We start from the raw sequence: 25,559 nt of genomic DNA on the forward strand, positions 1-25,559 counted from the left end.
AAAGGAAATTTCTCATTAAAAACACAAAGCTTAATGAGATGCTTTCCTCAAACAATCTTTTAAATTATAATATTTTTTTTGAATGCTGAGTAATATTCCATGGTATATATGGACCACATCTTCTTGATCCAGTCATCTATTTTTGGGCATTTGGGTTGTTTCCAAAGCTTAGCTATTGTAAACAGTGCTGCTATAAACATAGGGGTGCAGGTGTTCTTTGGAATTGATGTATCTGTGTCCTTTGGGTAAATACCTAGGAGTGAAATTGCTGGATCATATGGAAGCTCTATGTTTAGTAGGTCCAGAAATCTCCACACAGCTTTCCACAGTGGTTGGACCAGTTTGCACTCCCACCAACAGTGTAGAAGAGTTCCTTTTTCTCCACACCCTCGCCAGCATTTGTTGTTGCTAGTTTTTTTAATATGTGCCATTCTCACTGGTGTAAGATGGTATCTCATGGTAGTTTTGATTTGCATTTCCCTGATGGCAAGTGATGTTGAACATTTTTTCATATGCCTGTTGGCCCTTTGCATTTCCTCTTCAGAGAAGTTTCTTTTTAGCTCTTCTGCCCATTTTTTGACTGGATTATTTTCTTTGTTGTTGTTGAGTCTCATCAGCTCTTTGCAGATTTTTGTGATCAGTCCTTTATCATTAGTGTTGGGTGCAAAAATGTTCTCCCAGTTGGTGGGGTTTCTCTTTGTTTTTGTTATTGTCTCTTTTGCTGTGCAGAAGCTCTTTAATTTGATGTAGTCCCAGCTGTTTATCTTTGCCTTCACTATCACTGCTTTGGGTGATGTGTCTGTAAAGATGTCTTTGATGTGCAAATCACGTAGTGTTTCACCTATATTTCCTTCTATATATTTTATGGTTTCAGGTCTTATGTCTAGTTCTTTAATCCATTTTGAGTTGATTTTTGTGTATGGTGTGAGGTAGTTTGCAGCAACATGGATGGCGCTGGAAGGGATCATGCTCAGCGAAATAAGCCAAAAAGAAAAAGAAAAATACCGGATGGTCTCACTCATAGCAGGAATCTAGAAAACTTAAATAAGGGACCAGGAAAATGAATAACTATAAGAAAGTGAAAATCAAAATCAACAAAAAACTATGAACCAGAGACACTTTTAGGGGGGCGGGGGTGGGAGGGGAGGGATTGGGGTCAGAATGGGGGGGCTGCAATTGTATGGGGAATATAACAATAAAATTTATTATTAAAAAATTTAAAAAAAAAAGAAAACGATGGATCAATATTACTGATCCATCTAAGAGTATAGATACAAAAATCCTCAATAAAATCATAGCAAACTGATTTCAAGATACTTAACAGGATCATGCCAAAAAAAAAAAAAAAAGGATCATACATCTGGGCCTCCCTGGTGGCGCAGTGGTTGAGCGCTGGGTTGCAAAGCTGCCTGCAGCCTCTGCAGGGCCGGTTCGATCCCCGGCAGCCAGGCAAGGGTCCCACATGGCGTGCAGACCTCTCTTGCCACCCACTTGGAAGGGATCATGCTCAGCGAAATAAGCCAGAAAGAAAAAGAAAAATACTGGATGGTCTCACTCACTCTATGGGGGGTGGGGGGTGAGGAAAGGAGGGATTGGGGTCAAAATAAGGGGGTTGCAATTGTATGGGGAATATAAAAATAAAATTAAAATTAAAAAAATATTAAATAACTAGGAATAAACCTAACAAAGGTAGTGAAAGACCTATAAAAAATAAATAAATAAATAAATTATAATATTTGAGGACCTCCCCTGTGGCACAACGGTTGAGCGCTGGGTTGCGAAGCTGCCCACAGCCTCAGTAGCACCGGTTCGATCCCCAGCCGCCAGGCGAGGGTCCCACATGGCGCAACAGACCTCTCCTTCTGTGCCTGCTGCTCCCTTCAGCAGTGTATATCGTCAGTCGGCCTGTTCTGCTCCCTGCTCTGGCTCTGGTGAATTCTCTCACCCTCCTGTACTTCTGACTGTACCCCAGTGCTTGTATAAATAAATAAATATATGGTCAACTAATCTTTGACAAAGGAGCAAAGACTATGCATTGGAGCAAAGAAAGTTTGTTCAATAAATGGTGCTGGGAAAACTGGGTTGCTACATGCAAAAGAATGAAGCTTGACCACCACCTCACACCATATACAAAAATCAACTCAAAATGGATTAAAGAACTAGACATAAGACCTGAAACCATAAAATATATAGAAGGAAATATAGGCAAAACACTATGTGATATTCACATCAAAGACATCTTTACAGACACATCACCCAAAGCAGTGATAGTGAAGGCAAAGATAAACAGCTGGCACTACATCAAATTAAAGAGCTTCTGCACAGCAAAAGAGACAATAACAAAAACAAAGAGAAACCCCACCAACTGGGAGAACATTTTTGCACCCAACACTAATGATAAAGGACTGATCACAAAAATTTGCAAAGAGTTGATGAGACTCAACAACAACAAAGAAAATAATCCAGTCAAAAAATGGGCAGAAGAGCTAAAAAGAAACTTCTCTGAAGAGGAAGTGCAAATGGCCAACAGGCATATGAAAAAATGTTCAACATCACTTGTAATCAGGGAAATGCAAATCAAAACTACCATAAGATACCATCTTACACCAGTGAGAATGGCACATATTAAAAAACTAGCAACAACAAATGTTGGCAAGGTTGTGGAGAAAAAGGAACTCTTCTGCACTGTTGGTGGGAGTGCAAACTGGTCCAACCACTATGGAGAGCTGTGTGAGATTTCTGGACCTACTAAACATAGAGCTTCCATATGATCCAGCAATTCCACTCCTAGGTATTTACCCAAAGGACACAGAAACATCAATTCCAAAGAACACCTGCACCCCTATGTTTATAGCAGCACTATTTACTATGTTTATAGCAGCACTATTTGGAAACAGCCCAAATGCCCAAAAATAGATGACTGGATCAAGAAGATGTGGTACATATATACCATGGAATATTACTCAGCATTCAAAAAAGATAAACACATGCAATTTGCAGCAACATGGATGGTGCTGGAAGGGGTCATGCTCAGCGAAATAAGCCAAAAAGAAAAAGAAAAATACCGGAATTCTAGCAGGAATCTAGAAAACTTAAATAAGAGACCTGGAAAATGAATAACTATAAGAAAGTGAAAATCAAAATCAACGAAATACTATGAACCAGAGACACTTTTTGGGGGGTGAGGGGCGGGAGGGGAGGGATTGGGGTCAGAATGGGGGGTTGCAATTGTATGGGGAATATAACAATAAAATTTATTATTTAAAAAAAAAAAATGATTTCCAGGAAAAAAAATAAATCTTAAATAAATAAATAAATTATAATATATGAAATCATAATATTGTTACTTATTTTGAGCATTTGTAAAAGTTGTAGATTGTTCATAGTTCATAACAGTTTGGGCAGGGAAGTGGTTGATCTATTGAGTAAGAGGATAGAAAGATAATCAAGTAGAATTAAAATAAGTGAAGTTATTAAATCAGATGATATTTTACAGGTCACTGAATCCTTATATTTAGAAGAGATAAAGCAGAGCATGCAAGCACACAGAAACAGACTCTTGTGCATTGTTATAATTACATGATTGAGGTAAAGAATGGATAACAGCACACAGGAGAAAGTTAAGTAGGCCAGGGGAATAAAGAGTCAATAAATATTGCAGCAAACTAGTACCCTTACAGTGAGATCTCCTCTCCTTGTTAAGGACATTCAAATGTTAAAATGTAAACCACACAGACACACACGTGCACACACACACAATTATCCACTTTGGGTAAGAAAAGAGAACAGAGGCATATGTGTGCACATGCACGCATATACACACACAAATACAATGTGAAATTACTGGAGGCAGAGCCATATGGTATAGGGGAAGCATTGGGTCATTTTGAGGGGTTTGGTGCTGCAGACTTTGAGTACTGCAATAAGGAAAGTCATTTGACTTTATTTATAAAAGGAAAGTTGAGTATACTGTGTGCTTTAGAGATTGGGGCTGGTGCAAACTTTTTATATCTCCCACTGAATTTGGTAGTACTCAGGGAACATAATAAATCATGGAATTGAATATCTGTGGAGCTGTTCCTGTTCTAAGTGATTGTAATATTGAGCAGGTAAAAATAGAAGCTCCAACTTTTACCCAAGATTGTGGCAGGATACTGCTAGAATTATTCCCTCTGTTCTCTTTTCTTACCCATAGTGGATAGTTGGGAATAGAACAGGGAGTCAATAGACACCTCTTTATTCTTGCTTTTTTCAAGTGGAGTAGAAAAAGGAAGATGTCAGCAGCATTTAATATGCAGAGACAAATGCATGGAAATAAAAGACAAATGAAGCAGCATCTTACTACATGGCAAATCACCAGGCCCATTCCTTGATTGTTACTTGCTTTTATTAATCTGCCATTGTTTGAACTCATTTTTGGCAAACCAGTTCCCTCTTTAGGATTTATGTCCCAATGCTTATGTGTTTATCACTTCTTATCTTAGCTCAATTTGCTACCTACTTCCACATTTTAAACTTTTCATTGCATTCATCAGTTGTGGCTGTATATGTCTGGCTGCCAACCCTAAATTCAACTTACTTTGTGTTTTTTAGCTTCTTTATGGAGATTTTTTTTCAACATCTCAGTTCTTATTCCTAGCCCTTCATCCTTCCATCCACTGGACAGGAATGGGGGCTCACTCACTGCAGCTCCTCAGAATCTCCTGGCTGACATCTCCAGCTAACAATCATTGAGTGCCCAGCTCAGTCAGTTCCCTTTTCTTGTCCTGTTACTTCTCTCACTTGCCTCTGATGCAAGAAGCAGGATGATGTGATTCAGTCTTAGTTTATATTTTAATATGAAGATTAAGATTGTGAATTGTTTATAAAACATGATGATTTTAATACATGTCTCTTACATGCCAAAATTTTGTAAAAAAAGTACTATATTCTACTCAGTTCTCCTCAAAAGTAAAAGGACCATAAGTAATTAATTTTGGTTTCCTAATTTATTTCTCAATTAGGTAACAAAAAGCAAGTTGTCAATAATTAAAGATTATCACAATCATCATATTGGTTTGTTGATTTCTATTAAATTAAGTCAAATTCATAATAGAATTCTACATTATACTTCAACATGTAAATTTACCTTAATTTTATGTCTTACATAGTAATACTTCCAATTATTCCTAGGTTAGATATAGGTCATATTTCTAAATTTTCCTCTGGAAAAGAGATTTTCCAGGATAAAGCTCTTCCCTTGGGGAACTATTACTTTATCTTAGAAAAGCATCTGCTCTGTGCCACTAATACACTAAGGAGACATGAAATGGAAAATTTTATGTTCATAACTACACAGAATTCTTGTAAATTGCTGAAACATGAAATAACCAAATAAATTTTATTGTTGAAATTCTTAAAAAACATAAATGTGTAATGTACCTTTGTATGATAAACCATAAGAACTACAGCAATTTCATAACATGAACCACTGTATGCATAAAACTACAGAGCATAAAATGTTCAGCTGCTAAGGTAGCAGGAGATACTTTGGTAAATCTGGATGTGATTAACCTTGATTTTCCTCACCACATTTAATGAAATAGTGGGGCCTGCTTTTCCTGTCATTTCAGTTTATAAATATCATTTAGTTATCTATTTTGAAATGGTCTCTCTTGAACATAGAAGTAAATTCTGGAGAAAGAGGAAAAGATATTATTCAGATTGATTATCCTTTGCTAAGTTTTTGTTAATTTGATTCCTGCAAGAGTGAAGGAAACAAGATAAATGATATCACATCATCTTATTTGAAGGAAAAAAGCAAAATAAAGTTAAATGACTTTTGTCCAAGATCACTGGCCCTCGGGTCTTAAGAATTTTCACTTGGAAGATAATTGAGAAATGGCCTGGGGCGCACTTACCAAAGCAGAAGCCCCACCAATCCAGTGAAACAAAGATATGCAGGCAGCTGTGTAGATGAGGTTAGTGCATTCTGGAAGATCATTAGATTGCATACTTGCAGATATGTTGACTTTCCGTTTGAGTGGAAGTGGAAAGAAAAATTTTACATTTATAGGTGTATTTGGGGGAAATTTTCTTATAAAAATGCAGGTCTACAAATCTTACAGGAACATTTATATTAGGATATAGAAGTTACAAAATATTATCATCCTTATTTATTAGTAGTTGATTTAATTATAAGATTAGCAAGAATTTAACTTAATCCAACCTTCAAACTTTTCCTGGAGGACTAGTTATATTTGGAATCAAGTTAAAACTTGAAAGTGTAGGTAGTGCTACCTAATTTAAGAATAAAACATAGTTTTTGTAAAGTTGTTTGAAACTGCTTCTTTATATGGGGTTCTTGAGAAAGACCAACAGTTTATATTGTGCTAAGAAGGATTAGGGTTGATTTTGTAAATTGATGAAATGACAAAATGTTACATATAACTTAGGTGAATTTGTTCTTTTGATAAGTGGGCTTTTGAATTACAGTATCTACTGAGTATTTAAATGACCTCCTGTGACTTCTACCCCCCAGAAAGCCTGAAAATGCTCCCAGTCTCATTTGCCTCTTAGCTTGCTGATGATTGAAATCAGCAAGGCCCTCAAGGTAGCAAGGCAAGAGGGTGACTAGTTGGCACCCCACTCTGTGCCAAATTTATTGTACATATAAAGTTGGAAGAACACTGGAAAAGAAAAGAAAATGGAGACATTAACCCCATAAACTGTGAAAATGTCCTATATAGTGAAAATGAAGAGAAGGTCCTACTTTCCAGATCCCGACAATATATAAATAAAAATCTGCATTGAATAAATCTATAAGTATATTAAATATTATAATTTAAAGTGTTAGTATTCAGATTTCAGTTTTTCCTAAACTTCTGAGCTGACTTCTGAAAATGGATCAAACCCAGTATTTTATTTTGACAGATTGCTAATTGTTTTGTGTTCACATTTGTTTTATACCTTTAGCTCCATTTTATTTGGCATTTTTAAAAATACACTTAATTATTTAATATTTTTATTGGTGAGAACAGCTATGATTTGCCTTTTCCTAAAGATAGTGGTGAAAATATTAATATACTAAAATTCTGTCATAATAATGAGGAGCTCTGTTTTAAGTGGAGCTAAAGCCACTATTCTTGTCACCACTGCTGTTAGGACTGTACACTCCTAGCCAATGTCCTGCTTTCTTCTCTTGCTTTCCCCTTTCTTATTTTTGGATGGAAGCTAAAGAGCATTTAAATAATAATCACCTATCATTCTCTTACTTAAAACCATCCAATGATCTTTGGAAACATTTCGGTCTTTGTTCCTCAGTTTGTGAAACGCTACATGATATGGTCCTTGTCCTCTTCCTGCTCCTCCTCCAGCCTCAGAAAAGTCCCCTCTGCCTGATCTCTGCAGTCACTCAGGTCTTCCTTTGGTCCCCTGATCACACCACCTCATTTCAGCCTTAGTATTTTCACACCTGTGCCTTTAGATGAACATAAAGATGTTCTTTCTAAACCAAGGCAGAATGTCACATCTTCACTGAAGACTCCTCTCAAAACCTCACAGAAGATCACATTTCCCCCAAAGCATTGTCATATCACTTAGTTATGTTTTCATTATAGCTGGATTATTTTGTCTAGTTATTTTAGTTTTGCTGTTTCTTTCCTGCCGTTCATATGTGAACTCTTCAGGAGTGAAGGCTCTGTCTGTTTTGCTCATTACAATGTCATCTCTTGATGCTTTTTTTGCTAACATAATGAAAGGAAGTTGCATTTTAGAGTGTTTTATAAATCCTCATGCATATCCAGATAGAAGATGTGGTCATTAGCTGAGCATCAGTCAGACAAGTTTTGATATATATTTGGCCTGGTGCGCGGGCTAAAGACATATATAATGCATGACTGTGTGCTGTCCTTAAGGGCTAGCAGATAAGTGGTCACCTAATGTTCATAGGGCACACATCTTGATATTGATTCATTTTCAGACCACTGAGCATTTTCTGCAATAGAAATAATTAAAGCCTGTGAACCAAAGTGAAGGAAACATTTACAATGCTGAATAATCTAAAGTGAAGACAGGGGTATCTAATTAGTCTTTCTTGTGACAATCTTTTTTTAGATTAATTCTTCTCTTTGAAAAGTCTAATGCTGGTGCTTATGTCACCAACTCTACTGATAATTAATAGTGTTCGCCATACACCTACACAAATTCCCTCCAAAATATCCTTGTGTAATGCCACTACTGGAAAGAACAATTTCAATTAGGAGAGTTTTTGAAGTATATATCATGTAGTCTATTATAAGGAAAGTGTCCTGTTGTAAAAGGGACAAAATCTCTGCGAGAACATAATATTTTATGTAACATGTCTAGTAGTGTGTTGTTTAACAAAACATTCTATGGATACTTCATCAGGACATGACTTAAGAAAGAAGATAAGCATTCATCCATATTTTCTTTTTTTGAGTCCTTAAGATGTTTTCCTGTACTATTTTCACCCAAGTCACAAGCTTATTAACTTAGGAATAAGGTGACAGGGCCTTTGTCTTCGAATCTTGTAATTATAATTAATAGTAAGTTAAAGGCAAGCAGAAAGCTTATATTCAGAGTTTAGAGTACAATGACTTTGTGCCACTTAGGGCAGCTGCCAGGAAGATATTTAGTAAGAGTTCATTGTTCTTATTAATTAGAACTCCAGGAAGACATCTTTCAGAAGGAAAGTTATTCTATGATTGCAAGAGCTTTGTGGAAAGAGCTTGAGGGGGAAATTGTGCTCTCTCCCTCAAAGCATGCCAGAAGCCTAGCAGAGGACACCCCTCACTAACCCCCAGGGCCAGCATCTACCTCATACATACTTGCCAGATGTATACACAAAGACAGGGACAGGAGTCCATATGTGCGTCCTGTCCACCATTTCCTTCCATGCATTCTTGAAAACCATAAAACTTCTGTATATTAATGTGTAGAAGTATTAAATACAGGGGTTGCATTCTCTCCAGAGGGTTTAATGTCAAATAAAATCCAGAAATGTCCTTTGTCTATGAGAACCTTACAGAACACTACTTTTCTCTAAATAGGTATAATTTTAAGCATTGTACTACCCATGATCTCTTAATGAGGCATGTATGGATCATAGAAGTTTCCTATTCCAAGGGTTGGGTGACAATGAAGTGTAGTAACATTGAGTTACATAACATTCATGTTTAGATATTGTTTCACCTATATTACTTACATCAGCTTATCTTAACCCCACAATACAGCATGCTTATTAATTATATTATTAACTCCTCACATTTAAGAAAACTGAGGCTGAGAGTTTGTGCGGTGTAATCAGCTAGGAAGTTAGAGGCCAACATTTAAATATGAGAAGGCTGGCCCCGGGAACTCTGTCTTTCTGTACTATGCTACTGTTCACTGAGTTTTCACTTTGTGTCTAATACTGTTCTAAGTGCTGTGCATGGATTGTACATGGAGTAAAGTAAACATTTTACTTTACTCAATTCAAAAACAAAACTTGAGGGAAGTCAATACTATTTTCATCCCATCTTTCAGACAAGGAACCTGAGGAAAAGGCTAGTGAAGTAACTTATCTAGGATGTCTAACGAGTAGATGTGAGTAAGAGTTCAAACTCATCCTTATTCTGGAGTCCACTCTCTTAAATTCTAATCTACTTCATGCAGTTCAAATGCTCTGGAGTAGGTTAGGCAAACTCAGACCCAAAGACCAAATCCAATCCACCACCTGGTTTTGTAAGTCAAGCTTTACTGGAACACAGCCCTGCTCATTCACTTAAGTTTTGTGCATTGCTGTTTAATGCTACAATGGCTGAATTGATGAGTTATGACAGAAACTATCAGATCTATAAGCCTGAAATATTTACTGTCTAGCTCTTTGCAGAAAACATTTTACTTTACACACTAATTTTTTTTTTCTCAATTGTTATTTTTAAATCTATTTTGGCTTTGCTACTCCTTGGTTTTGTGACCTTAAACACTCAACCTCTAATGAAGTATCCTGTCTACTGAATGATGAGAATAGACTTAATCCTTAGGGGTATAATAACCATTAAATATGTTAATGCATGTAATTTGGAGATCAAAAACTGATTTCTATACCTATTTAGTTATTGCTCTTTTAGCTTCTTCAAGAAACTGAGTGATAAGCAGAAAAATAAAAATTGAGGTCTGAATATACTGGGGAAATTCTCAATGAGTTAAAAGTTTATGGAATCAATACTAGTTAAATATTCTTCTAGATTCAAACTTTACAGAGCACACTGTGAAAATAGGTAGATGAAAGGTCAGTGCCCTCTGACAACTTGGAATACAATAGAAAGCTCATAATATTAGCACAAGAGGATAAATTAAATTTCTTCGGTGTCACTAATATGTGAAATATAAAGTAACCAAATTAATAGTCTGATAAAGACAAGCTGAAAAACTAACCCTTGGGTGACTGGCTACAGAACTGAGGCATCAAATGTGAACTTGAGTAGTTTACATAATATCTCAAACTCTGTTTACTTAGTCATAAAAATGACAAAATTAATAGGGCTAATCACTCAGTCAGGTATTTGACGCACATTTATTGAATAGCTACTATGTGCCAACTACTTTTTGGGTTGTGTATATAACAATTAAATGGCCAGCAACAGATGTAAAACCTTTCCTCCAGAATTTTTATTCCACTATTGTGAGAGTTAAGCACATAGTACAAGTTCTGGTACACATTAAGTTATCAAACAATGTTAATAGCATTGCCATTTGATGACATTGCTGATCATAAGCATGATGATGATGACAAGGATGAAATAGGGGAAGAGGATTTCAGATTCCAATGTCTCATTATAGAGTTGATAATACCATTAAACTTCTGTATCTGGGAAATTATTTCTGGTCCCTGACCTTTAGCCTGCATTCCCCATCTTAATCATCGCCCATAGGGAGTAATGTGAGTTGGGATTTGCAACTCCTGACTAGAGGTCTTTGCTGGTATGACTCAGTCTTTACTGATGTACTCATTCAATATTTGCAATTTGTTAATTGATTGTTATTAAAGTCTTAAGTCCCCTCCTATAGCTTTTGCAAATATTTTTATTCACTTAAAGACCATTTCATGGATTAAGTTAAAAAAATTAATTCAAATATTGATATTGTATGATTTAAAGAAAATATATTTGAATGAAGTTTGTCCACAATGACTAGAAAAAATTATCATTAATAGAGATATTAAAAAAATCAGTGTTGGGAAAGTAATAATATGGCAAATACACTAGTGTCACTAGTAGGTGCAGCCCATGCCAAGTGGAAGAGGACATTAAAGGTTGCCATGGAGGTGTCTTCAAGGAGACAGAAATGAGGAATCTGAAAAAAATATCCAAAACTGATTAGCCACCAATGGAATTGTGTTTATTTTTTTTTCTTTAACTTCTACAAATAGTTCCCCTCACAAAAGTCATTTTGGAAACTTATCTTTCAAAGTTCGTAAAGACATCAATGATTTTAGTTATCTTGACTTAAAGAGGGTAATTTATCATCTAGTCAAGTGTGCATGTGTCTGCCAGGAAAGCTGTGAGCCAACATACATCATACTCAGTAGCTTCCAGGATTTGGTTTGCCTTCTTATGTGTATTTGAATATAGAATTCATTTCAATCTGACATTTTTTACCTCTCACCATATTTTTCTTCTAATTAAGTTCTATAAATGTATCGTCTACCCAGTTGGAGCTGTAATAAATTCATTTCCTGAATTGGTCTTCTGAAAGTCACAAACCAACATTATGATGAATTGCAAAATAAATAATTTCCCTTCTGTGGTGTTTATTTTGAGCTGCATGTGCTGGGGGGAAAAATGAAACAATGATTCACTTAGAAAGAAGGTCCTGCTCTTAATGGTTACTTGTTTGTGATTTGAATGTTCCCAACACTTTTGGATCTCAACACATTTCCAGACTGTATAGATGTAATGCAAGGAAATGATTTTCCAGTTCAAATGTTTGGAACTTACTGGTATTAGTGGAAGGGAACAATAATGAGAAAAGTTTTGCTTTATTGTATTCCTGGAGTTACAGGGTATATTCTGAGATATGGACTAAACATGGTGTCACTGGGAATTGATTTCCTGAAGTCTATATTTCAGGAGAAAGGAGTTGTCATTTTACTTTACAAAATAGTCAAGTAAATACATTATATCGTTGGTTTGAGATGACTATGTTGAAACTGAATGATTTCTTACTAACGTTTAGGTTGTCTTCTAATAAGTGTTTAACATTGGTCACATTTGTTCCTGTTACATTCACAGATGAAACTCTATATAAATAAGATTAAAGCATTGCCATAGATAAAATATCAGGCATTAACCTTGCAGACTCTTGATTTTAGAATGGTTTAGCTCCAGTATTTAAATAGCCACAGTGATCATAGTCTGGTTCAAATAATACAGCTTAATGTGTTAATCATTAATTTTACATCTTTCTCATTTCTCTCTGTGCCTTTATAGAGTGGGAATTGCCTTATGCACCCTGAATTCATTACCACAATTTGTGTACTGTGCATTGACTGAAGCCAATTTAAGTGGTGTATTAGCACAGAATTTGAGCTTCTTTGCTTTGTGTATATAGTGGGCCAGAGAGTTAATGTTTCATTTATAGTATTTATTATAGAACTATGATAATATGGTTATGATTCATCATCTTTTCCTGGGTAATACGTGATATAAGATATGCTGTATTCTGACAAGAATTTTGATTTTTGTAGTAAGTGTGGCTGCTGGTCCAAGTAATCTGACACCACATTATTATTGGCATAACTTTTTCTACATAAAAGGAAAAGCAGAATCACTGTTTGCACACCAAAATTAAACATGAGCCATCACCTAAATCAGCCCATCTTATTTTGAAAGCTAGGAATCTGAGATCGAGTAAAGTTAATTAATTAGGTTGATTATGATCAGAAAGCTCTAGTGTTGGAACTGTAGAACTATAACCAGGGCATAGAACCTGGTTCCTCTGACTTCCATGATAGCTCCCTATGAACTGTGCTGCCTTGCTGATTGGAAAGAATTATTGTGCTTCATTTATTTAGAATGTGACACCATTCATGATAATCCCCCTGTGACTGTCTCTTCTCTCTTCCTCTGCAGCATTGTCATGCACCCCCACAAAGACATCCTAGTCACCTGTGGAGAGGACCACCTCTGGAAGATGGTGGGTCTCCCCAAAGGCAATGTGCTTCTCACGGGATCCGGTCACACTGATTGGCTTTCAGGCTGCTGCTTCCATTCCAGGTCAGTGCCTATAACTCCCTGAATGAAGCTAATCTCTAGAAAATGCACTTGTTTACTCTGTTTCTTCACTGTGCTGTTTTTAGAGGCATTTTATGGACACATGATTAACATACTAAAAGTATACAACTAATATGTAAAGTTTGGTAAGGAGATAAATATACTGCCTTGGGACCTTCACCATAATTTGTACCATAAATATGCCTATCTGCTCCATATGTTTCCTTTTACTCACTTCCTTGATAATGATGCTAAGAATAATTAATATAAGATCTTTGCTCTAATCAAATTTTAGAGTATATAAAGTATAAAAACAGATATTAAAGTATATAAATTTAAGTTCAGTGCTGAACATTAGGTATCTAGGATTTATTCTTCTCATGTAAATAAAACTGTATATTTTTAATGACACTTTGCTCTCCGCAGCCTTCTCCTGAATCTCAAAATGTGTAGATAAATGCTCTTTTGGATTTCATTGTATTGACTCTAGATTGATTGAGTTTGATGCTTGGTACATGTAAAACAGTCCACATGCTGATGCATTTAGCAAAAGTCATAAGCTTTTCAGGACAAGTATTATTAATGTTTCTTGTATTCACAAGCTCTGACAAGGCACACAGATTTCTAGTCAGTAATGTATGACCATGTTTACTTTGCTGCTGTTAATCTTGCAAGTTTTGCTTTTAGAATTTAGTTGTCTACCAAAAAGGATCAGATGGTAGTGATCAGTTTCTTTAAAATTTCAGTGACACTCAAGAGATTAAAGATGACATAACTGAAAGAACTGAACCTCCTGGTTTTCAAAATTCACTGAATTTCATACTCAGAGTCAGTGGCACAGAAGGAAGAACTTTGCAGAGCACAGATTTACCACCTCTGGTGGACAGAATGCTCTGCCTACAGTTCCCATGGTCAGTTCCTACCCCAATCCCGACTGTCTTCTCTCGTTCATCATTATATTTAACATTTGTAAACACTCTTGGACTCCACTCTTTTTTACATCTCTGGTCTAATTACTCTTGGAGATTTATCATTTTTACTGTAATTTCTAAACTAGTCCATTGGGAATTTTTGTTCTTAAGTGGCCTCTTTGTAGAGTTCCAAATGTTCATAAAATTCCCCCCATTCTTAGCCATCTTAGTCTTATTCTTGGTATGAATATCAATGCAATTAGATTGAAGTGAATTAATTGGATCATATATGAATTATGAGAAGATTAAGCTAATTTTTTTAGTTTAATGTAATTTATCTTCAGCACTAAATGTTTGAACTTCATTTTTGAACATGTAGGGCATTCCATATCTGGTATATAGATAAATAGAGCCACAACACTCTATCTGCTCTTAGGGATGTAAAACCCATCTCACAAGCAGAGACAACACAATTAGAAGTATAACTTAAACTTGTGTAGCTACGGGGCATACTAATTAGATCTGGATAGTGCCCTGTTACCATGACAGCCAGTGACTCGAAATTTTCTCAGTGTTTGGCCAGCACATGGTCCCTTTAATAGATCTTTCTGTTTTCCCACTTGGTTACTGAAATTAAAATGAAGTGAAATACATCATTATTCACTCATAATATGATTTTACATTTAGTCCTCTGGAAGAATTGTAGTAAAATGCTGCCAAACTGTTTATTATTATTATTATTATTATTATTTTCTACATGTGGGATAAAAATAATGGAGAAAATACATTTATCCATAAATATTTTAAAGTGAGAGATATTGAATAGCAAATGTGCTTTTGTAGAATTTATAAAAAAGAATATATGATACTTTTAAACAACAACAACAGCAAAATTCTAGTTTGGACTAGAGATCAATTCTGAAGAAGTTTATAGATCTCAAAAATTTTGTAATGCTGATTTATGCAAATCAACACTGAAGGTCTTATACATATTGCATGTAATATGTATGCTTATAATAATATAATATGCCAACATGTAATGTTTATGACAAATACTGTTGAATTTCCTGCTTTCTGAAATTTATATTTATGATTTTCAATTTTTATTTTAGCTTAGGTAATTTAAACAGTAAAACAGTTTATTGTTGAAGATAATTTTTCTGCCCTCTATATACTTTATATATCATTTAAAAATCAGGGCCTCCCTGGTGGCATAGGGATTAAAGACATAGCACTATCAAAATATCACCAGCCACTGCAGCAGGAGTTCAATCTCTGGCTGGCCAGGGAGCTAACCTACATGGCGCAGCAGACCTCTCCTGCCTTGCCTACTGCTCCCCTCAGCAGTGTATTTCATTAGATCTGCCTGTTCTGCTCCCTATTCTCTCTTGTAAATCCTCTCATCCCCTGCACCTCTGGCTTATACCTCAGTTCTTTTATATATAAATAAATAAATCTTTAAAAATATTTATATATAATTTAAAAATCAAATAAATTTGATTCAGATATGACCTCATAAATCCACAGGCATGTTTTATTATAGTTGTTCCATTTAGACTAACTTTTGGCAACTAAAACATAAGAGTTGCATTATCAATCTGCAGGTGAATATTAATAGATCAATAAAACTCATGCTACACTACCTTCATAATTTTTATTTGATTTTTACTCATACTATGGAACTGTTCAATGACAGCAAGATAGTTTTGAATGTAAATACAGTGTCCAGTTCTTCACTCACTGCTTGGGGTTGTACTTTCTTTTGTATGACCACAGCTTATTATGTGAAACAGCATGTATCTTCCCAAATATCTCTATAAAATGAAAGCAGTTGGGATTAGTGGTTTAAACAATTTCACAGTGCTGCATTTTAGCCTGAGTTCACTGCCTGAGGCAGAAATAGAGCTGACAGCATCCTGTTAAACATTGCTTCCACCCTTATAAGCTGATTTATGAATTGTGAATAAATGGACCTCTCCAAAATCCCTCATATTCTCTTTCCTGCACAAGCTACCTATTCATGTATTTATGTAGTGCCCATAACCATAATATGAAAGCTTCTTGATAAGTATATAATTCTGTTATTAAAAAATAAACCCAGAAGCATGGAAAACCTTTTATTTGCTATTAGCATAAAGCTAAGCGTTCAAATTTCAAAGCATAATTGAAGAGATTGGTGTATTTTCTCCCTAGATGGTGAGGTCCTGCCACTTCTGGAGCTTCCAGGGCCAATGCTTTCTTAATCTAGAAACCTCAATAAATTTTTACCAAGATGATGTTGAGATACATTTATTAAATATAATAATAATAATTGTGTACTTTGAAAAGGTGTATATTATGCTTCTGTTCTTAATATAGTTTGTCATCATTTATATGATGGGGCTAAGCTTTGAAAGTAATACCATACATCTTTAAATATTTTTGTCTCACCTCTGACTGACCTTGAGAATTTGTGTAAGCAGAAAAAAAAAAGCTAAGGCGGAGTGTAAACTTCCAGAGTGTTGAAGAAGTGCTCCAACATGAACACTAAGTCACCCATCTAAGACTGAATGAATTACTGTTTCAAAGCATTTAATCTTTATATGTTCACTCATTCTTTAATCACTAAGTTCAACAAGCAGACTTCTGTACCCTCACATAACAAGGAATACAGACTTTATTAAATTACTTGAGGAAAATCACCAAACAAACAACAAAGCAGCCACAGCAAACTCTGGAGAGGAAGAAATCTTATTTTGAGAGTTCCCATACTATTGAAAATGTTGGTATTCAACACTGATGGAAAATAGAAAGGAAGGAAAACGTATAGAGCCTATAAAATAGCTTATGTGAAATGACAAGTGGAGTTAAACCTAAAGAAGAAATTAAATTTCTCATCAGTTACAGATAAAGTGATTATCCTGTATCATCCAAGTAGGCCCAATGTAATCACAAGTCTCCTTTAAATATGAAAGAGGAAGACAGAAGGTCGGAGTAGGAGTGATGTGACTCCATGTGGTGTGGTGTGCGAAAGGGATTCTCCCCATGATAACAGACTTTTTGATATCTTAACTTTAGCCCAATGAAATTTATCTCAGAGTCTGTGCTCCGGAATTAGGTAACAATAAATTTGTTATTTTTTATGCTGCTGAGTTTTTAACAACACCAAAAAAGAAAACTAATGCATAAATCTATGTCTGCTACTGTTAAATTTATTCTTTAGTATTTTCTTCTTTTTCATTAAAGCTATTAAAATTGTTTAATACCTTTATATATAAATATATTTCTATTGACTTTATACCAATATATGACCTCTTTTTATTTTAATATTTTGAGTAGATTTCTTTCACATTAAATGTGAAGATAATTTTCCTTTTTCTTTCCCAATATTGATGTTTTATTTCTTTTTGCTCAGCTAAAATTGCTTAGCTAAAAAGTATATATGTTGACTAGATGTGGCAAGAGCAGATGTCCTTGTTTCATTTCTGACCTTAGGAAGAAAGTGTTCCATCTTAAAACATTAAGTATGATGTTGAGTATAAATTTTCTTGTTATACCTTTTTGAGTTTGAGGAAATTTACCATCTATTCCCAATTTGATGAGCGTGTTTATCACAAGAGGATGTTGGGTTTTTGTTAAATGCTTATTCTGCAAGATTTAAGTGATCATTTCATTTTTCTTTCTGTCAAAATAGTATTTTACATTTATTGGCCTTTGTATGTTAAACCAACTTTGCATTCCTAAAATAAATACTTGTTTGGCACACAATTCTTTAATACGTTGCTATATTCAGTTTGCTAGTATTTTGTTGAGGGTATCTGCATCTATATTCATAAGAGATATAGGTCTACCTTTTCGTTTATATTGTCATCTGGTTAGGGAATCAGCAAAAACTGGTGTCACAGAATGAATTGCAAAGTCTTTTCTCTTTTTGTATTTTTTGGAAGAATGAAGGATTATTATTAATTCTTCTTTTGAGATTTGCAAGATTTATGAGTGAAGCCATCTGGTCCTAGCCTTTTCTTTGTGGAAGTGTTTTAATTGCTAATTCACTTTGAGGAATTTGTTCTTTTCAGATAGGTTATCTAACTTGTTGCCATATTGTGTGGTATTGCTTATAGTTTCCCTTATAATACTTTTTAAATCTGTGAATTTGGTAGTGATGTCCCTTCTTTCATCCCTGATTTTTACAATTTAAGTAGTCTCTTTTTTATTTGATCAGTCTAACTAAATATTAGTCAATTTTGCTACCCTTTCCAAAGAACAACTTTTATTTTTGATCATGTATATTTATTAAAATTCTTTACTTCATTTATTTCCACTCTAATATTTATTATTTTTACATTCTGCATTTTAATATACCAGTTAAAGCTATGAATTTCCTGTTAATGCTAGGGAAAATTTCGATTTATATTTTGAATATGTGTTTTGTAAGTTAATTCCACTAATTCCATTCCCAACACACAAATTTTAGTATGTTGTGTTTTTATTTTCATTCCTATCAAAATATTTTCTAATTTTTCTTACAATTTCTTCTGTCATCCTGTTTAGAACTATGTTCTTTAATTTGTACAAATTTGTGGATATCACCCATTTCTACCTGTCATTGTTATTGTTTTCTCTTTCAACTCCATTGTAGTTGAAAAACATGCTTTGCATGATATAATTCTTTTAAATTTACTGAGACTTCTTAAATGTGCCAGCACATTGTCCTGAAGAATATTCAGTGTACATATGAGAAGAAAACTTTTGTGCCATGTGTGATTCATAGGTACTGGCTCACACGTCTTCAGATATGTGTTACCATACCCTTGCCTTATTCTTACTCCAGATGGTTCAACCACAAGTAGTAGCTATTGAATTAGCAGAAAACGTTTGAACACATGAAACTGGTACATTCAACTTATAAAATACACATTCAACATAAAGAAATTACAGTTTTCAATGCCTTCTCTGAGTAGCATTTGTCACCCTGTATCCCATTTTTACAAACCCTGTTCCCCATTGCATTCTATTGTCATCATCTTAGAAATTACCTCTCTCTCTACTAGATGCTCTAAAATCATAGATGTTATGTTGTCTTGCATCTTTTGGAAATATGGTTCGGTAATTTTCCATTTCTCTTTCCTTTCCTTCTTAGTGAATAGATTTCAAAAAGAGGTATTTTTCTCTTATTCTTTAAATCTGTTCCCTTCTTCTGACTTTTAGCATCATTTTAATCTTAGATTTTAAGGGGAAAAATGAGATGAAGACGAAATCAGTCAAATAAAACTGGTCTAAAAAATGTTGACTTTCCAGTTATATATGCCATCTAGAAGGAATCTGTAAGGTTTCCTGAACTTTCTGCTTCTCGCATCCCTTACCCAAAATGAAGGGCTGCTTCTGATGTCTTGGGACCCACTCAAATCTGGAGGGAACTCCCAGTGTGTATTCTCCTTAATTTTTTCAACCTTATTACAGAAAAAAAAAAAAAAACTGCTTCCATGACCTTTGGAATTCCCATTTCTTCTCTAAGGAGGTTTTAATAGGATTTTCCAGACTTCTAGTTTTTTTTTTTTTAAACATTTCTTGAAGCTGCAATTCTTTTATGGACAAGAAATTGTAAAGTAAACCTCTGTGCATTGTCCCAGCCAATTTGGTGTGTTGCATACTTAGCAAACTTTCCTTGAATTTTGGTGTATTTTAATGATATTTACTAGTTTGTGGTCTTAGAGCATGTTGTTCCTTGTTTTTGTCTCTTCCTGTTTTTTAATAAACTCTGCATGAGGGGAGTTACAAGTCTGGGTCCTGTCATCATTGTACTCAGAAGTTTATATTTATTTTTAATAGATGATTAAAATTGACCTTAAAGGTCAGTTTCATTCTTGAGTCTTTTATGAGCAATTTTTTCCCTAAGACAATTTCTATAGGTAAGAAGTTTCTCAGGTCAAACAGATGTTGTCAAAATAATGACTCCAGAAATTGTTAAATGTCATGAGAAACTAACATTTTGCCTCTAGTTAAACCAAAAATCATTCAGCTGTATCTAAGCTGTAAAGAAATGTTAGCTTGTATGACCTAAACTTGCTGATTGATAGTCTGATTAAATTAAAGGTAAAGCTTTGGCAAGTTACTGCCGTTTTTTAGAAAATTTTGTTCCTGCACAGATATCAGTAAAGCTTCCAGTTCTTACCTGGGAAATCCATATTAATATATATGAAAACATTTTAATTGAGGGAATTAACACCTTGAAAGATAACAGTAAGTCCTGAGGCTAAACCTGTTTGAATGCTGGACAGCTAATCAGACAGTGATAATAGCCTTTATAAAGTATGAATGACAACAACAGGTTTTCATACTATGGATTGCTACTGAGAAAGCCATAGCTAAAGCCAGCCTCATTGGGGCTGGGGGATGGAGAATATCCACAGGCAGCAGGCTGAGGCCTTCAAATCTCAACCCCATCAAATCTGCCTTGCCCTGTGGCCTCTGATCACTTCAGAGATCCATTGCACTACAGGAAACTTTTATCCCACCATAGGCCAGGCTTGATGTGTTCTCACAGAGAGGCTCAGGTACAAAGATATGCAAGCCCGACTATACAAGAGAGCCAAAAGACATATTCCTGTTCTCCTGAGGATGAGGTATGAACTGGCACATCACCATGTCATTATCATTCTATTGGTCAAAACCCAGAGTAAGAGAAAATGTCAACTACAAAGTTGTAGGGTCAAGGGTTTGGAGAGAGGACAGATGTAGAATTGAAACTATTTGTAACCTACATTTCCATGTATGGGATGATCTTTCCTCCAGGTATGCCCAGAAAAGTTCAAGTTTATCCTTTTATCATTCTACCACTATTAATAGCATCTCCTTTTTAACTAAAATTGTTCCAATTTAAATAATAAATTATATTGGAGCCCTAACTTGGGTATATATGATAGGAATGGATGAACTAATTGAAACAGAATGTGTGATGTGAACAGAAGAGATGAGTTAAAATTAGAGTCCATAAGAGTGGTGCTAGGGAGCAAGAGATGAGCCAGGATGGAATGAAACTGAGTAAGCTAGGAAAGAAGCGATGCATGAGAGAAGGCTAAATAGCACAATCAACACCACCAAGGCGTACAATATGGAATGATTGTGTTTACTACATTTAACAACTAGAAGTCTTTGGTGAACATAGTTTCAGATAGTGGTTGCAATGAGTTAAAGAACTGATCTTCCACCATGGTCCATTGTGTCACCTCCCTGTTTTCTCATTGCCTCATGGCGGTTGCTTTGTGGTGAACTGCATCTAATGAGTTGTGTGTGAGCCTGTGCTGCTGAATGATATACGGTGTTGTAAACCTATAAATTGTAAATTGTTAATTGACAACAAAATTTGAAAAAATAAAAATGCCAGGTAGAATACTGGAAAGAATTTTGAGTAATAAAAAAAATTAGTCATTAAAAACATAGAGTTCACCCCATATCTTGCTCTCACACTGATTTAACTTTGAAATTTTTATTTGATTCTTCTGCATCATAGATTTAATATAGAAGGGCCTGGACTCTGAGGGATGAGGTCCTTTGAGTGCTAATATCCTCAGGGTCTGAATATTAAGTGCAGACTCTAGACTAAAGCCACTTGTGCAAGAAAAAAGGGCTATAGTTTATATTTCTTCCATATCCATCGTTTTTGACACTAAATAAAAATGGACTGATGTGTATTCATTAGGAATTACCTAATTTTATTTTATTATGACTGTAAGTTCATTTTTCTCCATGTATTTGATGCCTTTGATTGACACAAAACTCAATAAGACCTGCTGTAGTTATATTAAATATTTACCAGTACATTATTTTAAAACATTATGGAAGCTGTGATATCTCAGCCTGATCTGAAAACTTACTAAGCATGTTAAGCAAGACAGCTTTGCGACTTGTCAATATATTTCTGACAATTGCCCTAACTTCAGCAAAGCAAATAAGAAAATATCAACTTCCTCTGTAGAGAGTTTACTTTAAAAAGCTTTATAGACTTAGGATTTTTTAGTTTCCAACTACAAGCAGGTGCATCCTTAATGGCAGTAAATGACATTAAGTTTTTTGAATAACAAAACTTGAATTTGAAATGTAGGAACATATCTTTCAGTAATTTAAAACTTCAAGGTTAGCTAATTGGCTAACGCGTAAAAGAACAGAAAATCTGACTAGTATTGACTTTGCGCCAGGGAAAAAAAATTAAAAAGTAAAAGAAACTCACAATCTTCTTGTAGTTGCAGCCTTTCCTTGGCTGCCACTTATATTTTGCAAGCCTATTTTGTCTGAGTGGACATCAAATTCCCTTTGGGATTCTCAATTTCATTTATTTTATCAATAAAAAGGGCCTTCTTGTGGAGAAAAGAATAAATCACATATAAATGGAATACAAGCGATTACACCGGGAGCTGAGCTTTTACCTTGACTAATCCAATAGCTTTGGCCAAATATCTCAATGTCAAAAGCATTATAAGTATTCTACAAGGTATGTCTGGCAAAGAGAAATCGATAACAAAGTATTGGATTTGATTAAAATGTTTACTTTTCCCCTCCACTCTTCCTCTTCTCAAGCTAAATAGCCTTCCCCATACTAATCTGATCTTTGTTATGATTATTGACTGGCCTTGTTTCTGGCCATAAAGCCAGATGCCTTAGAACTCATTTCTGAGTCATGTACTTTGGTTCTTGCTCTGATGTCATGCAGTGTGTCACTGGACTTAACATTTCAAAATGATCTTACAAGCTCTATGTATGTAAATTATATATGAATATTTTCTTACTTTATTCAGTTTTCATTGTTTGATATCACAGTAAGTGACACCATTGGGTATTTGTCTTTCTCCTGATTTATTTCACTTAGCATTATTCCTTCCAGGTCCATCGATATTGTCACAAATGGCAGGAGTTCATCTTTTTTTTTTTAAGGCTGAGTGGTGTTCTGTATGTATGTATATATATATATATATATATGTTTATATGTATAAAATAGCTTTTTTAAAAAAGTTCATAATCTCACTTATGAATAATGTCACAAAAATGACTTTTTTCTTACCTCTCAAGTCCATATTTTCCAGATCTGCCTGAGTTATTATCCTAAAATACTGCTTTTTATCCTCTACCTCTTTCACCATCTATTATTTATGAATGGTGTAAAGGTTAATAAGGAAGTGAGGGAGGGAGGGCAGGAGGGAGGGAGAGAAGGACATTTTAGTGTAACATTCAAGTCCTTCATGATTTGCCCACATCAATTTTGTGATCTCAGCACAGCCACTTTTTTCCAAAGCAATCATTTATTCCTAGCCAAAATAACCGAGAGACTGAATGCAGAATACTTATTCCTTCTTTTTTTTTTTTTTTGGCTTTATTTTGATTTGCTACCCTGTTTCCTTATTCACTTTGGATGCTTTCTCCCTCTTCATTTGTCCATCAGTCTTCTCTGTCTTGGAATGTGTCATGTCTTCAGTGATTCAATTTTCATTACATACCACCTATTCAGTTACGATTCTGTCACATTTTACCATTTACCACAAGGGAACATTTTATATTCCTTCTACTACCTCCACATTTCAGAGGTTTGAAAAATCAAACATTAAACCAATGCAAAATGTATATATATATACACATAGATATATGTTAAAATGTATAATTTCATTTTCACTGAGGCTACTAGAAGGGGGGAGGGGCAGAAGAGGGGGCTTAACTTCATTGGCAAAGGAATATGGGGTATAGGGCAAGTTATGTGCACCTGGGAAGGTATGAACCTATCCCCTGAATTATGTACAAAGCTGCAAACCAATATAACCTCAATAATAAAAATCTAAATTAAAAAAACTTTAATAAAATTATTTCTGCAAATTCCTTTTTTCTTTGGCTGAATTCAGCAAATTTGGCTGATTTTTAGCAAAATCCGACAAAATATAGAGTATGATTCTAATTTTTATAAAATGTTATCTTTGTTCTGTATCTACTTCCAGCTACAAGCATGTAAAGAGAGAATCCAAAATAATTATTGGGAAATACTGACTATAGGTTTTCCCAGACAGTGCAGTGTTTGTGTGTATTACAAAGTGATGTGTTTTTTTTTTTTCACTGATTCTATGTATTTTTCTGTTTTATTTTATTTTCTATATCCTTTTATAATGTGATTATATAATTTTATTAAGAAAAACATTTAATATTTGGAGCACATACTATGTATTTTTAGTTGTCTAAAATAATTCTGGGAAAATAAAACTCAAAGGATTATTTATCTTGTGGATACAAGGACTGTGGATTTTTTTTTTTTTTATTGTGGAGACTTTTATTTTCTTGTCTGTAGTTTTAAATTTTCTACAAGGAACTTGTATTGTTTGGGAAATAAATTGCCCTCATGACTCCTCTCATGGACTAAGAATCTGAAAATCTCCAAATGGGAGCCTATATTCTCAAGTGACAGGCATCAGTTACCTTATAAATTGTCAGTTTCTTTTCTGTACCATGACATTCTTGATAGAAAGGAAAGTTGCTCTGTCATTTATAGTGGACTTATGACTAGCACGCTGCCTAGCACTGTTAAGGTAATCTTTAATATTTGTGGAATTTAATTGATAACCTCTGAGAAACCCTGTCCTTTCAGGACCTACCCTAAGTGGTATTCTTCATTTAGAAGCACGAATAAATAATCTGTTTTCTTTGGAGAAATTTTATTATTCAGGTCTGTTATACAAAGCTTGAAAGTCCTATGTTTGAGAATTTCTATGAAATCTCCTGATATGTAAACAGGATTAACGTCTTCAAGAAAATAATTTGAACTAAAGCAAATGCTTCTGTGTGGCATTTTGGACCAAAACTTAGGGCTTTTAACTTAAAGAAAACAATTGATTTCAGTCATTTCCTATTATACTGTCAATGGAGATTTGGGATAGATTTGCCTATGAAGTGATTAATGTAAAGTTGTGTAAATAAAATACTGTATAAAGTTCATTGTAGCTTGTCTGGAGAAAGTGTCTGTTAGCAGAATAAGTATTCTTCATGGAAGTAGTGGAGTCAAAAATGAGAATTTGTCTCTTTTAGGGGAGACAACTTTAGTGGTACCTTTGTACACTAACAGTGGTTGTATCCACCTATCCTAGGTGTTAAAACAACCCAATCTCTTTTATCTAATTTCATAGTTATGAAGCGAAACCCTAACTACAAGTTGGCTTCCATTTCAAGTTCCTTAAGTTTGGGAAAGAGAATGTGAAGATTTGAGAATTTTACTATAGCCTTCAGTTATAGTTCTTACTAAAGATTGTCGTGCTTTTTTTTTTTAAAGAATTATTTATTTATGCATACAAGAACCAGGGTACAGGCCAGAGATGTGGGGGAGGAGAGAATTCACCAGAGACAGAGTGGGGAACAGAGCAGGAGGATTGACTGAAATACACTGCTG

The 25,559-nt window shown here is 34.7% G+C and overlaps 1 protein-coding gene across 2 annotated transcripts in view; it reads left to right on the top strand.

The window, feature by feature from the left end:
• Window positions 1-25,559, top strand: part of SPAG16 (sperm associated antigen 16) — a gene marked incomplete at both ends in the record, with an annotated part of 714,501 nt that overhangs the window by 316,895 nt on the left and 372,047 nt on the right. For both annotated transcript variants that reach the window (XM_084253918.1, XM_084253919.1), the window contains one exon: window positions 13,116-13,259. In XM_084253918.1, the coding sequence (XP_084110044.1) occupies window positions 13,116-13,259 (144 nt within the window). The remainder of the gene's footprint in view (window positions 1-13,115; window positions 13,260-25,559) is intronic.

The sequence above is a fragment of the Talpa europaea genome, assembly GCF_964194135.1.
Source record: "Talpa europaea genome assembly, chromosome: 1".
In the NCBI taxonomy this organism is placed as follows: domain Eukaryota; kingdom Metazoa; phylum Chordata; class Mammalia; order Eulipotyphla; family Talpidae; genus Talpa; species Talpa europaea.